Genomic DNA, 18,635 nt, shown 5'->3' with positions numbered 1-18,635 from the left:
GCACGTTGAGTAAAAGGATTCACAGCCTGGATAGAATTTGGCATTATAGTATATCTGCCTGATCTCTGTTTCCTTTTCACAGTAATGAAACCAGAGACGCACCCAGTTGTGATTCATCTATCGTGCCTTTTCTTTACGCCATTAACTGCAACAGGATATTTTTCATTAGCAACTATACAAATGGATAATGACCAATTATATCTATACTTTATTGTAGGAACCCCTGTAAATTTATTCATAACATCCTCTTAGACCATAATCTTCAAGTCCTACGCAGCCATGGGCTTCAAGGTTTGAGTGAAGATGACCTGCGTCACTTATTGCTACAGAATGATCCTTCACTTTTGCCTGAAGTAAGTAGCATGAATGCTTGAAGAAATGCATAGTGAACAAACCAGCTGTGTTTTATCCAAGAATATCCTACCAAATACAATACAGTACAGATATCACCTCAGGAAAACTCCAGCGGGTAGATGTAACAGTGTTGTCAGTGCTACTCAAGCATGATGTTGAAAAGAGATGAATAATGGGACAACCTTGTGGCTCAAGCCACAACACTGTGGTACAGGAGACTTGAAGGATGTTGTCTGTTGGGGTCACCTGGGGTTGAGCAAGCTATCAAGAAGACTCCATCATTCCTGATGAGGGAGGGAAGATGATTGCTGCTTCTATGGTTGCCCCATCCAGGCACTAAGGGACAGACACAGTTCCCAGGTATGCTATCTAGGGTGGGGGGAGAAGATTAAAGAAGGAAACAAGGGGAGGGTCCATAAAAAAAAAAAAAAAAGTTAAATAATGTCAGTGTCCTGGGAGTAGATCATAGCCAAACTCCAAATTTTCCGTGAGTACATTTCCCTAGAAATATGCCTAATGCAAAGGGTTAACATGCTTTTGACTAGAAGTCCCTGGGCTACATGGGATTCCCTGAGGCACATGTTGCTCTGTTGCTATAGGTGAATGTTATAGCATTCTAGGATAGTCCTTGAAATCTAGTCACAAATATATTATTTAATTAAAAGGGATCACTTACAACTTGTTTGTTAATCGTTAGTCCACTTGGATACAGAGGACTAAGATGGCAGCTACACTACTTTATTCACAGCTAGGAGCCTAAGGGAGATATTTTATATTTCTCTCCCTCACTAATATTTTTTATTTACATGGGGAGAATTGCTTTCTTACTGAAGAGAGGGTGCAGTCTGGCTTGTGGTAATCTTGCCTCTAAGTCAATATCTAGCAAACACAGGGGTGCTGATGACTTCATAAATCTAGCTAGTTAGCTTACATAAACTCATCCATTCCTCATCATGCATCAGTACACCTAGAAATATGTAACCTGTTCTGTATTTTGTTTTATACAATTAAAGTCTACATTTTCTTTTTTGCTTTCTCTTCCCAGATTTGTATGCACTATAATAGAGGTGATGGCCCTTATGGCTCTTGTGCCTTTAAAAAGAGCTGCATCAAGCTGCACGTCTGCCAGCATTACCTGCAGGGAGACTGCCGATTTGGCAGTGGCTGCAAGCGGTCACATAATCTTTGTGATGGGGAGTGCCTGGAAATGCTGGATAAGTGGGGGCTGAGCTTGACCTTGATTCACAAGCTGCCTTCCATCTACAGAAATGCCTTCGACATCAGAAATAGCTCTTCCTTTTCCCCTCCTCCTTTATCCCCAACACAAAACAAAGGTATGAAAACTTTCTTTCCAGTTGTTGGGGAAATGGATGTTCTTTCTGTCTTTCACATGCAGGATCTGGCAGAGCTGGGTGTTGAACCCAATTACAGTTTCTTGCAGCGTATACCGATACATGATTGAATTTAGGTTCTTTCTTTCACCACTGTTGAAGTCATGAAATGACCCCAGTTTTGGTAGTCGGAACTGAGAAAACAAAAGGGACATGATCAGTGCCTTCTCCAAGTGGGTTTTGCTAGGCACGGCACCCAATGTTTTTAACCTTGCCATCCATCCAGCTTCTGTGGGAGAAGGCTGCCAGCCTTCCCCCCCCCTCCCCCCCCAAGAGTACAAAGCCATCAGTACGGCCTTACCTGTCCTGAGGAAGAGGAGGAAAACCAAATGCCAATGTGGAAGGAGGAGCAGATTGCTAGAGCAGGAGCTACACAGGAGGAGGAGAGGGCTCTTGGTGTAGTCTGGCCAATGTGAGCCAAAGAGGGGAAGGAGAAATTCCCCATCTCATGTGGAAGAAGGAGCCTGCCGCTTGCATCTGGCAGTTTGAGAGAAATAGAAGGAACCCAGGTCCTGCAGCCTGGGGATAACCAGTAAGGTAGTATTAAAAGGGGAGATGGAGGGGAAAGAATACAGTGAGAAGATGGCGAAGTGAGTTGGGGGAAGGAGAGGAGTATAGAGGGGATTCGTGGATGGCGTGATGTAATAGGTGAGATGGGAGTAAGAGAAGTACTTTGGAGTATGAGATGGAAGAAGGGGAGGGATACATAGAGATGACTGAAGGGGATACAGTGGGGAGATGGAAGTTAGAGATGGGGGAGGGGGAGATGGAAGGGTGGGCTGGGAAAGGGATAGGATGTTTTCCAGTTGGGTGTCTAGAAGACAGTCTTTTTTTGCACTGGAAGAGAGGATGTGAGGTTTGACGCATTGGGTAAAGAAATACTGGAGGACATGATGCAATGCAAAGGATTGTAAGGAGTTCAAACACATTCTTCCTTCTGAAGGTAATATATGAGAAGGACAATTTTCCGATGCAGTTTCCATGGGGTAAACAGCATTCTACCTGCAATAATGGGCTGTCTGAATGCTGTTAAAAGTCTGCATCTGTGCTTTTATCTCCATTGAGAGAATGCGGGTTTAGATAAGGGGAGGAAAACATGCACATAGTTAGCCTGACTTCAGTGCCAGGAAAAATAGTGGAAAGTGTTCTAAACATCAAAATCACAGAATATATAGAAAGACATGGTTTAATGGAACAAAGTCAGCATGGCTTTACCCAGGGCAAGTCTTGCCTCACAAATCTGCTTCACTTTTTTGAAGGAGTTAATAAACACGTGGATAAAGGTGAACCGGTTGATATAGTATACTTGGATTTTCAGAAGGAGTTTGACAAAGATCCTCATGAGAGGCTTCTAGGAAAAGTAAAAAGTCATGGGATAGGTGGCGATGTCCTTTCGTGGATTGCAAACTGGCTAAAAGACAGGAAACAGAGAGTAGGATTAAATGGACAATTTTCTCAGTGGAAGGGAGTGGACAGTGGAGTGCCTCAGGGATCTGTATTGGGACCCTTACTTTTCAATATATTTATAAATGATCTGGAAAGAAATACGACAAGTGAGATAATCAAATTTGCAGATGACACAAAATTGTTCAGAGTAGTTAAATCACAAGCAGATTGTGATAAATTGCAGTAAGACCTTGTGAGACTGGAAAATTGGGCATCCAAATGGCAGATGAAATTTAATGTGGACAAGAGCAAGGTGATGCATATAGAGAAAAATAACCCATGCTATAGTTACACAATGTTAGGTTCCATATTAGGTGCTACCACCCAAGAAAGAGATCTGGGCGTCATAGTGGATAACACATTGAAATCGTCGGCTCAGTGTGCTGCAGCAGTCAGAAAAGCAAACAGAATGTTGGGAATTATTAGAAAGGGAATGGTGGATAAAACTGAAAATTTCATATTTCCTAGCGTGTAGCAGATAGACTCAGGACTAATGGGTGTATTGTACTCCTGATAGCAGTTGGAGACTGAGTCAGATTTCAATCTGACATCAGCACTACATATACCCGTGCAGAAAGCTGTGCTCTTCAGTATTTCTCCGTCTCCTTAGCAGTTTGGGACTCTACATACGCTTGCAAAGCGTTAGATAATCCAAACCAAGAAGAAAGATATAATCTTACCTCTACAAGACGAGCTCCACTCTCCTGTGGTGATACCTAAGGGTCCCTCCCCAGTCGAGAATTCCTGAGGTGATTTCAGAGATCCCTCAGAGGTAAGCCTCGGTCCGGTAGCCGGTTCCTGGCGTTGACTTAGCCCCCAGGAACGGGAGTGGCTGAGAGGCAGCGGGTGCAATACCGAGCGTGGCGGTGAAGGTATTTTCCCTCTCCCCCCGCAGCCGCAGACTGCCCAGCACGAGACCGGGAAGCACCGAGACGAGGTAAGGTAGAAAACTTTTCTTAAAGTCTCCGGTCTCCGAGGCTCGGATAGCCGCACAGATCGCCCTCCGGCGTCTGTCCTATCAGGTTGAGCAGCCCTGTCCGGGCTAGATCCCAATCCTGTGTGAGGGTCCTCCCACGTGGAGACCCCCCGGGGGGGGGGGGCGCCATCTTGCCCGCGTGGTCGCCAGTGCCATTTCCTCCCCTTGACCGCCGTATTGTCTGCAGGGCTCCAGGGGTGATCCGGGAAACTACAGACCGGTTAGCCTGACTTCAGTGCCAGGAAAAATAGTGGAAAGTGTTCTAAACATCAAAATCACAGAACATATAGAAAGACATGGTTTAATGGAACAAAGTCAGCATGGCTTTACCAGGGCAAGTCTTGCCTCACAAATCTGCTTCACTTTTTGAAGGAGTTAATAAACATGTGGAAAAGGTGAACCGGTAGATATAGTATACTTGGATTTTCAGAAGGCGTTTGACAAAGATCCTCATGAGAGGCTTCTAGGAAAAGTAAAAAGTCATGGGATAGGTGGCGATGTCCTTTCGTGGACTGCAAACTGGCTAAAAGACAGGAAACAGAGAGTAGGATTAAATGGGCAATTTTCTCAGTGGAAGGACAGTGGAGTGCCTCAGGGATCTGTATTGGGACCCTTACTTTTCAATATATTTATAAATGATCTGGAAAGAAATACGACGAGTGAGATAATCAAATTTGCAGATGACACAAAATTGTTCAGAGTAGTTAAATCACAAGCAGATTGTCATAAATTGCAGGAAGAACTTGTGAGACTGGAAAATTGGGCATCCAAATGGCAGATGAAATTTAATGTGGACAAGTGCAAGGTGATGCATATAGGGAAAAATAACCCATGCTATAATTACACAATGTTGGGTTCCATATTAGGTGCTACAACCCAAGAAAGAGATCTAGGTGTCATAGTGGATAACACATTGAAATCGTCGGTACAGTGTGCTGCGGCAGTCAAAAAAGCAAACAGAATGTTGGGAATTATTAAAAAGGGAATGGTGAATAAAACGGAAAATGTCATAATGCCTCTGTATCGCGCCATGGTGAAACCGCACCTTGAATACTGTGTACAATTCTGGTCGCCGCATCTCAAAAAAGATATAATTGCGATGGAGAAGGTACAGAAAAGGGCTACCAAAATAAGGGGAATGGAACAACTCCCCTATGAGGAAAGACTAAAGAGGTTAGGACTTTCAGCTTGGAGAAGAGACGACTGAGGGGGAATATGATAGAGGTGTTTAAAATCATGAGAGGTCTAGAACGGGTAGATGTCAATCGGTTATTTACTCTTTCGGATAGTAGAAAGACTAGGGAGCACTCCATGAAGTTAGCATGGGGCACATTTAAAACTAATCGGAGAAAGTTCTTTTTTACTCAACGCACAATTAAACTCTGGAATTTGTTGCCTGAGGATGTGGTTAGTGCAGTTAGTATAGCTGTGTTTAAAAAAGGATTGTATAAGTTCTTGGAGCAGAAGTCCATTACCTGCTATTAAGTTCACTTAGAGAATAGCCACTGCCATTAGCAATGGTTACATGGAATAGACTTAGTTTTTGGGTACTTGCCAGGTTCTTATGGCCTGGATTGGCCTCTGTTGGAAACAGGATGCTGGGCTTGATGGATCTTTGGTCTGACCCAGTATGGCATTTTCTTATGTTCTTATGTTTACTGAGCCGTGCACACAGCGGCGAGCCGGGCACACAAATGACTTGTGCGCACAGCGGCGCACGCATCCCCGCTAAGTGCACAACTAGCGGCCTGCAATCACATTTTCTGCATCCTGCACGCACAGCTTCGGCGCACCCGGAGAGCATATCTAAGCCTCCCGGCGCGTGCATATAAGCGCTCAGACGAGTTTTGAACGTCTCCATGCGCACAAATCATGGCACCACCAGCCAAGAAAACCAAGGGACAAGCACTCTGCCCAGCCTGGCACCTGAGAGCTGCGCAACACGAAGCGGCCTCTGCCCTGTGCCTACAGTGCGAAGAGGCTCTGGGGGTACCGAGGCAGGGCCCCCCCCCGCCAGTAGAGGAATCCGGCTCCACCAACGATAGTACCCCGGATCTCTCTATCCCCGGCTCGGCTCCTCCACAGATGGGCCCCTTGGGGAATGCCACTGGGTTCAATCTAGACCCAGGAACCTTTTCCTGGGTGGAATTCTTCAAAGGGCTGCAAACCTTTGTTCAGGCACAATCTGTGCCCCTGGTGACACAGCCACAGCCTCCACCAGAGGACCAAAACCTGCCAGGCCTCTCTCGGCCTTCCAGAGATGTGCCTCCTCCAGACAAAGGCCTCCCCTTAGGGGACCCAGACACCTCGGAAGAAGAGCCAGACTCCCTGGAGGAAGGGGAAATCCCTCCAGGAACGGAACCATATGGAACCTTGATGCGTTTCTTCTCCAAGGACGAGTGATCAGATCTCGTGTTTCTGAGCCTTAAGACGCTGGCCATCCCAGGCACAAGCACCGCAGTGGAGCCAAAGGCGAATCCTGTTTTGGTCGGGCTGCAGGCTCTACAACAACTGATTTGACCTGGAATGAATGCTCCGGAGGCCAGCTTCAAAGGAGGTCAGGCCCTAAACCCCTCAGCCAAAGAGCTTCTGGGGTTCCCCAAAGTGGACACCATGGTCTGTGCTGTCTCAAAGCGCACTACCATTCCAGTCGAAGGAGGAGCTGCACTCAAGGATGCCCAGGACAGACGTCAGGAATCCATCCTTAAGCAGTCATTTGATGTTGCAGCTGTGTCCCTGCAGATCGCTGCCTGCTGCGCCGTTTTGTTACACGTGCCTGCATGTCGCTCTCCAGGGATGCAACCACGTCCGTTGAAACATTAGAACAGGCGATATCTTTCCTCTCGGGTGCACACCTCAGCCAGGGGCGTCTCATCCATACTGGCAGCCAGAAGGCAACTCTGGCTCCGAAGTTGGTCAGCCGACGCAACTTCCAAGACAAAACTCACGAGAGTGCCTTTTAAAGGAGCCCTCCTGTTCGGAAGTGAACTGGAGAAGTTAGCCGACACATGGGGCGAATCTTCAGTACCCCGGTTACCGGAGGACAGGAACAAAAGAAACCAACGCCCCTCTCCCCGAATATCCAAGGGCAGAGGATCCCAGCATTTCAGACTGTACAAAAACACATACCAAGCCCCTCACCCTGCAGGCAGGGGCCAGTCCTTTCAGAACAGGCACAACAAGAGGGGAGCCGGCTCAGGTCCAGGCCCCAGCCGTACCCCGCAATGAGAATCATCAGACCCATCCATAGGAAGAAGCCATAGGGGGCAGGCTTGCCCTGTTCTACCAAAGATGGGTTGAGATAACATCGGACAAGTGTGTCCTAACCATCATTCGAGAGGGATAATACCTGGACTTCCACAGCATCCCTCCAGACAAATTTGTGAAATCACCGTGGCACTCCCTCTCCAAGAGAACAGCAGTGGGAACCACACTGACAAAATTACTCGCCCTAAAGGCAATAACACTGGTGCCCACGCACCAACAAAATACTGGACACTATTTCATCTATTTTATCGTCCCCAAGAAAGAGGGCACGTTCCGACCCATTCTGGACCTCAAGTCCATCAATCGCTACCTGAGGGTACCACACTTCCACATGGAAAAACCCTATGCTCGGTCATAAGGGCGGTATAGCCGGGAGAATTTCTGATCTCTCTGGATCTGTCAGATGCCTATCTCCACATCCCGGTCCATCATGATCATCAGCGCTTCCTACGCTTCGCGAACCTGGACCATCACTACCAGTTTCAGGCGCTACTCTTCGGACTAGCTACGGCTCCTCGGACGTTCATCAAAATCATGGTTGTAGTAGCAGCGACACATCTTCATATATATAATTCACCAGGCAGCCACACTACCAACCAGTGGCTCAGAGCCCACATTTTGTTTCTATTCAAGCTGCTGAAAGGAGTAAGTTCACACATAGGCACAGAGAGAAAATATATCTTGTATCCAGACAGACAAAGGCACCCCACCCAGAAATCCAACACCCAGACATCACAGACGGAGAAACACAGACGGACTCACCACCTCCAGACCAGTGGTCCCCAAACCTGTCCTGGAGGGCCACCAGCCAGTCGGGTTTTTGGGATATCCACAATGAATATGCATGAGAGAAAATTTGCATGCACTGCATCCATAACATGCAAATTTTCTCTCATGCATATTCATTGTGGATATCCCAAAAACCCGACTGGCTGGTGGCCCTCCTGGACAGGTTTGGGGACCACTGCTCCAGGCGTCTACCTTGCCAAACTTTTTTTTTTCACTTTTTTTTATTGTCTTCACTAATTCCTATTTTTCTGTTTTTGTGTGTTTCTTAGTTTGCTCATCTTTTTTATTTTCTCATGTTTGGATTTGTATATTTAACCTTTTTGTTCTTACCCTTTATTCTTCCTTCCTCACCTCCTCCTTCTCTCCCTTCCACTTCCTCATGCTCTCTGGCCTCTTTGTCCATCTCTTCCTCAACCTTACCATTTCTTTTCCCCTGGCAGTCAACAGCTGTGATCTCTCTCCCTAGGTAGGAACCAGGCAACAACAGGAACTTCTCCCAGGCTGCGGCCTGAAGTGGCAGGTATTCCATAGTGGCTGTTCCCATGACAAGTTCTGCCACAGAGTAAGCAGCTCCCCACCTGAGCCCGCCAAGAAGAAGCTCCTTTCTCTGGCTCACTAAGAGACACATAGCTAAGCCGTGGCATGCTTATAATGATGTTGCTATATTCTAACATCTCACTCCCTCCTGACCTTGCAGTACTTCCATGGCATTGAGACTTGATTGCATAGCCATTTTTTTCTTCCTGGATTTAGCAGCAAATAGGCCCCCCTTCAGGACTGTTCAAGCCCCATCCCAGTTTGCTCACCTCTGTTCTAGACAAGTGAAGCATAATCATGACCTGATTCATCAAAGCCTTTTCCCATAGAAATGGGGGGAGGAACCTTACATGTGAATTTTCAAAGGAGTTTCGCATGTAAATGTAACATATTATTATAGCAATTTTCCAAAGCCATTTACCTGCATTAGGTGCACGTAACATAGTTAAAAACCTATGGACAGTTCAATTGCATATATTGTAGCAATTTTCAAAAGCCCACTTACACGGGTAAAGTGGATTTACATTTGTAAAACCCAGTTTTACAAATGTAAAATGCTTATGAAATTCTTATGAAAATCAGAACCTATGTGAAGTTATCCCTTAACATGCACTGTTTGATATGAGCAAAGTTCACTTTATTTTTCTTGACGGAACAATCGGGGCCAGATTTAAGCATAGGCCACATAGGAACAAGACTTTATTTTGTAAGAACATAAGAAAATGCCATACTGGGTCAGACCAAGGGTCCATCAAGCCCAGCATCCTGTTTCCAACAGTGGCCAATCCAGGCCATAAGAACCTGGCAAGTACCCAAAAACTAAGTCTATTCCATGTAACCATTGCTAATGGCAGTGGCTATTCTCTAAGTGAACTTAATAGCAGGTAATGGACTTCTCCTCCAAGAACTTATCCAATCCTTTTTTAAACACAGCTATACTAACTGCATGAACCACATTCTCTGGCAACAAATTCCAGAGTTTAATTGTGCGTTGAGTAAAAAAGAACTTTCTCCGATTAGTTTTAAATGTGCCCCATGCTAACTTCATGGAGTGCCTCCTAGTCTTTCTACTATCCGAAAGAGTAAATAACCGATTCAAATCTACCCGTTCTAGACCTCTCATGATTTTAAACACCTCTATCATATCCCCCCCTCAGTCGTCTCTTCTCCAAGCTGAAAAGTCCTAACCTCTTTAGTCTTTCCTCATAGGGGAGTTGTTCCATTCCCCTTATCATTTTGGTAGCCCTTCTCTGTACCTTCTCCATCGCAATTATATCTTTTTTGAGATGCGGCGACCAGAATTGTACACAGTATTCAAGGTGCGGTCTCACCATGGAGCGATACAGAGGCATTATGACATTTTCCGTTTTATTCACCATTCCCTTTCTAATAATTCCCAACATTCTGTTTGCTTTTTTGACTGCCGCTGCACACTGCACCGACGATTTCAATGTGTTATCCACTATGACACCTAGATCTCTTCCTTGGGTTGTAGCACCTAATATGGAACCCAACATTGTGTAATTATAGCATGGGTTATTTTTCCCTATATGCATCACCTTGCACTTATCCACATTAAATTTCATCTGCCATTTGGATGCCCAATTTTCCAGTCTGGAATCAAATGTCTGGAATCAAATGTATAAAGGTTTCATACTTTGTGGGATGCGGGTCATATCTGGTCACTGTGGAATTCTGAATTGATATTTTGCTTTTTTCGTAATTAAAAGAGAGAACATATGAGGATTCCGTTTAATGGTATGTCTGCCATACCAAATTGAGCTGCCTTCATGGTGCTATATGCAGTAGAAGCTCATAGTGGTTCGGTCAGCTATTCTTTGATTATAAATTGGGTAGAGACAAGTTTCTGATCACTTCCATGCAACATGGATGTCCGTAACTAATTATGAGTAATACTGACAAGTTAAACCTGGAGGGAGAGGGAGTTTTATCTTGTGATGTCATAAAGTGTGGTTGCTATAAAAAAAAAAAAATCCTTTTATACTCATTAAAACAAATTTATAGGAAAGCATTTCTTCACACATTGGGAAGTATCTACATTAGCATAAGAGCAACCTCCCATTGTAGATACTGGGGACAAAAATGGTATTGAAACGCAAGAAGCATGGGACAAGAAAAGAGGGTCATTGCTGTCAGAAAAGAGGAGAGAAACCAGAGGCCAGGTAGGGTCTTTGATACTGTAGTGAGAAGGGCAAATGGGCAGCTTAGATGGTCCTTTCTGTCTTTTATCAGTCATCACATTATCTGTTTTGTTACTCTGTAGAAGGAATCGTACCTTCTGGCAAGATACGAAAGAACTCCACCAGCAGCGAGGGAAGTGACGAAATCTGCTTGTTCAATATTAGGAAGAGCTGTAGCTTTCAAGGTAAGTCATCGATATATAATCTGTCTTGGTAGCAGAACAGGCCAGAATATCAAAGCAGAATGACCTAAAAGAAATAGAAATCATCATCATAGGTATTTTCTCCTTGTCTGTCAAATTTTTTTTTTCAAGAAATTTGGAGGAAAGCTGTTAAGCAGATTTGCCTTTTTTTTTTTTCCTGCCAGGAAGGTTAAATGTCACAACTTTGATCCATCTTCCTTATTACTACAATCCTGTCTTACTTTTGAAGCCTGTTATCTTCTACATATGGTTTTCTTCTCTCCTTTAGACTGTTGCAGTAGTCTCTTTGTTGGTCTTCTTCATGCTTCACTTCAAGCTCTTCGACTTCTCCAGAATTCCGCAGCACATATTGTTTCCAATATCCTCTGTATTCTTCTCTTAATCAGCTTCTCTGCTCATTACATTGGCCTCCTGATCAAGTTTCAAGCAATATTTCTGCGCATCTTCACCTTCAGATGTATTCATTGCTTGGCTCACCATTTCCTGTCTACTCTTGTCTGCTGCTTACTGCAGCTCACTCCCTCTGCTTTGAATCCTGCACTCTTCTTTGCATCCCATGCACTGAACAGGACTGCTCCTTGCTTTCTGTCTGTCTCCTTGCTGTCATTTTTCCAGGAGAAGAAACTCACTTTCTGATGTCCAGCTGCCTATCTCCTTGGTAAATTGCTGGTCAAAACTCAACTGTTTCAATAGGCTTATCCTACTACCTGAATCCCCTGTTGTCCAGCCTTTGATTCATTATCAATGACATTGTACTGCAAGACTTTTCTTTTATTGTAATTTGTTGTGACGTGCCATGGGTAGGGTGCAATATAAAAACTACAAATAAATAGATGGGCTGTGATCACTTAAGTCTGAAAAATCCCCATTTTCTAGTATGTAGCCAGATGGACTCAGGACCAATAGGTTATGCTCCCCTGCTAGCAGATGGAGACGGAGTTAGATTTCAAAGTTGACATCACCCTACATACTACACCCCTGTAGTGACCTCAGCCCTCCATTATTCTCCGTCTCCAGCAGATGGTGGACATACCTCTCCCTACAGGGATTGTGGTACTTTCTGGAAGGAGAAATTCTACTTTCTAAATTGAAGGAAAATTGAGCTCCGCTCTCCTGCCCTCCCGCAGTTGAGAATTCTTGAGGCAATTTCCGAGATCCCTCAAAGGTGGGCCTTGGTCCGGTAGCTGGTTCCCGGCATGGAGTTTGCTGCTTAAGCAACTGAAAGGCAGCGGGTGCAGGAAGCTGAGTGCGGCGGTGATGGCCAAAGCCCCCTCTCCCTACAGCTGGAGACCATCTCTATATTCAGCCGGTAAGCGCTGACCCTAGCTAAGTATAAAAAAAAAAAAAGAAGATGATTCACCTCCTGATTCAGAGATGTTTGAAGGGGTTTCGGTAAGTCTTCCTCTGGTCTCCTTGCTTGGCGCACCGTACCTGTTGCGGTAAGGGGAAGTGGGCTTCCGAGCATGTTAAGCGCCCCCCCCCCCCCCCAGTGGGCTAGGCCCTGCTTTAGGCTTGCTTGGCACACCACGTGGTAGGCCACGGCGCCGCCATCTTGTGCATGTCTTTGTGCGTGCTGTATTGCCCTCCATAGTACATTGGTATGAGCAGTGCGTTGGCTCTGCACACGCGCTGCGCACATAACATCGTGCGCGTACATACGCGCACAACTTACTAAGTGCAGAACACAGGAAAAGCCGGGTGCACGGGCTATGCGTGTGCCTCTTTGCAGCCCACCTAGATGCTCAAATTTGGTGCGCATAAATTTTTAAGCGCGAACCGATAGGACACACAATTACTGCCGCCAATGGCACCGCCAACCAAGAAAACTAAGTGCCAACGCTTGCTATATTAGAGCCTCTCAGTCTAACCTGGGTTCCAACTTATGTTGGCACTGTGAGGAAGCCCATGAGGAACTGTCCTCCTTGGACTTTGCTAAGCCAGGCTCCTCCCATTCGGATTATGGGTTGGTCACTACCTTAAATGGAAGTATGCCAGACCTTAGTATCCCCTTGATGGGTTTATCCGTGGGAGAGGGAAGTTCAACTGGTCCCACCCCAGTACCTCCTGGATTAGGTATGGACCTGGTGGCCTTTTCCTAGATGGAGATTTTCCGCTGACTACAAGCCTTCATGCAGGCGCAGTCTACGGCCTCTCTTGCCCCAGTCCGGATGGACCCTTGGCCGGGGGCCTTTCCCTCTCCTCTTCCTACCAGCAGGTCCTGAGGTATGCCTCACCTTACCAAGGGTATCCCTGGCAGAGACCCAGACGGTACAGAAGAAGAGGAGAATACAGATTCCTTGGAAGATGAGGAAATTCCTCCTGGAGTAGAACTATATCGGACCATGTTACAGTTTTTCAATAGAGACAAATTTCCGGCCCTGGTTTCCCAGACCCTGAACATGCTGGGAGTCCCTGGGGCAGACTCTATGATGGAACCAAAGAAGAATCCCATTCTGATTTCCCTAAGGAAGGCCTCCTACTACTTTCCAGTAGCCATCCAGGAGTTGATTGATCTGGAATGGGATGCCCCAGAAGCAAGTTTTAAAGAGGGCTGCGAGTTGGAAGCTCTCTATTCCCTCTGGACTCAGCAGTAAGGGAACATTTGTGTTTTCCTAAAGTTGATGCACTGGTCTGTGCCATCTCTAAACAAACAGTTATCCCAGTGGAAGGAGGAGCAGCCTTAAAAGATGTGCATGATTGACGAATTGAGTCTATCCTTAAACAAGCCTTTGATGCTGTAGCAGTGACCTTAAAGATTGCTTCTTGTTGCGCTCTGGTGGCTCATTCGTGTCTACTTCTCTCTCAGGAGATTGATGACTCGGGTGAATTCCAGAGCAGTTATGGAGCCCGCTGCCGCCTTTTAAGCAGATGCAGACTCTAATTTAGTCCGTACTTCGGCCAGAGGAGCGGCCTCAGTGGTGGCGGCCATACAACAGCTATGGCTGTGGAACTGGTCAGCTGACGCAACCTCCAAAGCTAATCTTACAAAGATGCCCTTTAAAGGATCACTTTTATTTGGGAGCCAGTTGGAAAAACTGGCCAGTATATGGGGCGAGTCTCTAGTTCCCCAATTACTGGAACATAAGAAGAAGCAGCCACAGCACCCCTTGCCTATGAGGGGTCATTCCAGGGGTTCCCAGCATTTTTTGTCCTTACAGAAATTCAACATTTCAGAGGTCTTGACCCCTTTGGAGGTCCCAGTCCTTTCGTACCCAACAGCCGAGGAGAGGGGCAGGTTTGGGTTCAATCTAATCCTGAAACTCACTATGAAATGTTACCAACCCACTGTCGGGACGAGAAGATAGGGGGTCGCCTGTCTCTCTTTCAGCAATGGTGGGTCGAGATTACTTCGGACAAATGGATATTGGAAGTCATTCAAGAAGAATATGCACTGGAATTCCACAGCACTCCTCAGGACGTATTCATGATGTCTCCTTGCCACTCCCAGCAGAAGCAGGCAGTAGAGATTACACTTGTAAGACTCCTCAGGATGAGGTTGGTAGTCCCAATACCTATGCCCCAGGAAAATATGGAGTGTTATTCCATTTATTTTATCGTACCCAACAAGAAAGTTTCTCACAGGACAAGCAGGATGGTAGTCCTCAGGATGGAGCCCAATCACGGAACACTTTTGTCAAAGTTTCTAGAACTTTGACTGGCACCTACTGGGCATGCCCAGCATAGCATCAATCCTGCATCCAGCAGGGGTCCCCCTTCAGTCTCTTTTTTTTTTTTTTTTCTTCTGCGCAGCAGTAGCCACGTGGGTTAAGGTGCTCTCTAGAGATTCCTGACAGGAATTTTCCTCACGGAACTTATTTCAAAAAAATTTAAAAAATTTTACCCCATCGGGGTCCCCCTATCGATTCCATAGTCCACGGTCATAAGGTAAGGCTTTACCCTCATTTGCGGTCGATTCCCATTGGGTTTTCCCTTTGGGGCCTACCGGCCATCGACCGCACTGCGGCTAAATTTTTGTTGAAGCCATGGCGTCCGGTTGCAGTCGCTGCCCCAATTGTCTTCGGACAATGTCCATCACAGACCCGCATAGGGTTTGTGTTTTGTGTTTGGGATCCAACCATGACGTCCTAACTTGCACCAAATGTGCCCAAATGATGCCGAAGGGCCGTAAGGCCCGCTCAGAGAAGATGGAGTTTCTTTTTCAGGCAAAGCCACCTACTTCATCGAGCACTTCAACATCGTCCGAGCTGGTGCCATCGACCTCTCGCCAGCAACAGGACACCGCTGCTGCCCATCCGGCACAGACTACTCCAAAGGCGTCGACTGTGTCCACTTCGGCTCCGGAGAAGGACTGAGGAGAACATTGGGAGAAGCATCGACACTGTCACTGGAAGGCCCCATCCTCCTTTGTGACCGGTTCACCAAATGGGTTCCCCACCTTCATTGGTGCCGGGAGCCGCGACTCCACTTTCACCGGTGGACCCTCCGGCTATGCCTGTGCTGCCTCGTACTCCGGACCTGGGGTTGCAAGCCCCAGGCTTCCGCAAGGAATTGGATCGGATGATCCAAGAGGCCATCGGTGAAGCACTGCAGGGCTTCCAGCCTCCACTGGCACCCGTGCCCGTGCCGGCCGCCGATCCGATTCCCATGGCTCTCACACCACTCATGGGCAGGCTAGATGCATTGATTGGCGCCCTTCCATCGGTGGAACAGAGGACACAGATATGTCCCACATCTTCCACCCCTATTCCTTTGTCATCGGAGGATGAGGAAACATCGATGCTCGGACTGTCTGGAATCCTGCCACTGGCTTGCCTGTTGATGTCGCCGTTTCCGTTGGTGCCGCCATCGATGCCGCCGGTGCCTCCTCTGATGCCGTTGGTGCCTCGGCCTGGTCCTTCAGGAATAGCACCATTTCTTCCTTCTGGAGATCCTGTGGGAGCCGATGATCAACCTTATGATCCTTGGATCGATGATTCTTCCCAGGATACTGATGATCTCCCTTCAGAACCATCTCCCCCTGAGGAGAGAAGACGTTCTCCTCCAGAGGACCTGTCCTTTATAAACTTTATAAAGGAAATGTCTGAAGCCATACCATTCCAGCTTCAGACAGAAGAGGACTCCAGGCACAAGATGCTGGAAGTGCTCCAGTTTGTAGATGCACCCAAGGAGATCATGTCCATACCAATACATGAAATTCTTCTTGACCTCCTGAAGAGGAATTGGGAACATCCATTCTCTGTACCACCAGTGAACTGGAAAACAGATGCCTCATATCTGGTGCAGTCAGCTCCTGGATTTCAAAAACCACAGCTGGCCCACCAGTCTGTTGTTGTGGAGTAGGCCCAGAAGAAGGCACGCCGTTCTAAGCCTCATTCTTCCATTCCTCCAGGGAAAGAACAGAGGTTCCTGGATGCATTTGGCCGACGTATCTTCCATGGCTGAATGATAACTCGTATTGCTTCCTATCAATTATTTGACTCTATAACAGGGACTTATTTAAGAAGATCTAGGAATTTTCTGAGTCTTTACCCGACCAACTTCAAGACCAACTCAATACCCTGGCTCAGAAGGGTCTGGATGCTAGCAAGCATGAGGTCCGCGCTGCGTATGACATATTTGACACTGCCTCTAGGGTGTCTGCAGCAGGGATTAGTGCACGGAGGTGGGCCTGGTTGAAGTCCTCCGACCTAAGACCAGAGCTACAGGACAGGTTGGCTGACCTGCCCTGTGCTGGTGATAATCTCTTCGGAGACAAGATCCAGGAGACTGTAGCGCAGCTGAAGGACCACCATGAGACGCTACGTCAGCTTTCTTCAGTGCCTACTGATTTCTCGTCCACCTCCAAGAGGACATTCAGCGGGACTCTAAGCGGCCGGCCTACAAGCCAAGAAGATATTATCCTCCTGCTTCTCGAGGTTGCCCTTCCAGGCCTTACCAGAAGGGTCAATCCCAGACAGTCCCGTCCTCAAAAGACACAGCCAGCCCCTCAGCCAGGACCAGCTTCAGGGTTTTGACTCCTCCCTGGAGAACATATGCCAGCCTCCTCTTCTTTCTGTAGCCGTCAGCGGTCGGTTGTGCCAGTTCACCAGCATATGGCACACGATCACCATAGATCAATGGGTACTTGCTGTAGTGACTCAAGGGTACCATCTCAATTTCCTGACTGTACCGGCGGACTCCCCACCTCGGCTGACGTGGGGATCGTCCGACCACTCTCCTCTTCTAGAAGAGGAGATTTCATCCCTCCTCAAATCCAGGGCAATAGAACCAATGCCCCTCTCCCAACAGGGGCAGGGGTTCTATTCCCGGTATTTGCTCATCCCAAAAAAGTCAGGTGACATTCATCTAATCTTGGACCTTCGTGCCTTAAACAAGTATCTACAAAGGAAAAAGTTCAGGATGGTAACCTTGGGCTCTCTACTTCCTCTTCCGCAAAGAAGAGATTGGCTTCGCTCTCTGGATCTCCAAGAATCATACATACACATCTCCATCACTCCATCTCATCGCAAATTCCTGCGGTTCCTGGTCGGCCCATGGCACTTCAGTACCGAGTACTGCCATTCGGCCTAGCGTCCACTCCGCGAGTCTTTACCATGTGCCTCATAGTGGTCGCAGCCTACCTCAGGGGTCAAGGTGTCCATGTCTACCCTTATCTCGACGATTGGTTAATAAGGGGTCCGATTCAGCAGGATGCACTGGCCACCTTGTGTTTCACTCTCCATACACTACTCTCCCTGGGGTTTCTGATCAACTATCCCAAGTCCAAGCAAGTTCCATCTCAAACCCTATCCTTCATAGGGGCCGACCTAGACACCATACAGGCAAAAGCCTTTCTACCTCAGGATCGGGCTCTCACTCTTGCGTCTCTGGCTCAATTCCTCCAAATTCAAATTTACTCAACAGCATATCGTTTCCTCATTTTACTAGGTCACATGGCATCCTCGGTGCATGTCACTCCAATGGCCCGCCTAGCCATGAGAATGATGCAATGGACCCTGAAATCCCAGTGGGCTCAGGCTTATCATCCAATGTCCAGCATTGTCCACGTTACCAAGCAACTCCACCTGTCACTACCCTGGTGGATGCAACACTCCAATCTCCTTCAAGGCCTTCCCTTTCAGTCTCCAGAACCCCAAATTATCTTGACGACGGATGCCTCCAACCTAGGGTAGGGTGCTCATGTCGGCGACCTGCAGACTCGGGGAACCTGGTCTCCAGAGGAAGCCAAACATCAGATAAATTTCCTGGAGCTTTGGGCGATCAGATATGCCCTCAGGGTTTTTCAGGATTGCCTCTCAAACAAGGCCATCCTGATTCAAACCGACAATCAGGTGGTGATGTGGTATATCAACAAGCAAGGGGGAATGGGCTCCTACCTCCTGTGTCAGGAAGCTGCAAAGATATGGGCGTGGCCCCTTTTCCCACTCTATGTACCTCAGCCACCTGCTTGGCGGGCGTGGACAATATACTAGCGGATAGGTTGAGTCGCACATTTCATCCGCACGAGTGG

At 47.1% G+C, this 18,635-nt stretch overlaps 1 protein-coding gene across 1 annotated transcript in view; it reads left to right on the top strand.

Moving 5' to 3' along the window:
• LOC115090551 (protein mono-ADP-ribosyltransferase PARP12-like) overlaps positions 1–18,635 on the top strand; it is a 132,415-nt gene that overhangs the window by 21,531 nt on the left and 92,249 nt on the right. The window contains exons 2-4 of the mRNA XM_029599784.1: positions 218–353; positions 1,400–1,688; positions 11,045–11,146. Coding sequence (XP_029455644.1) covers positions 218–353; positions 1,400–1,688; positions 11,045–11,146 — 527 coding nt within the window. The remainder of the gene's footprint in view (positions 1–217; positions 354–1,399; positions 1,689–11,044; positions 11,147–18,635) is intronic.

Source organism: Rhinatrema bivittatum, chromosome 4 (genome assembly GCF_901001135.1).
Source record: "Rhinatrema bivittatum chromosome 4, aRhiBiv1.1, whole genome shotgun sequence".
NCBI lineage: Eukaryota > Metazoa > Chordata > Amphibia > Gymnophiona > Rhinatrematidae > Rhinatrema > Rhinatrema bivittatum.
Note: the sequence above shows the minus strand (reverse complement) of the source record. Positions and strands in the feature narration are given on the sequence as shown.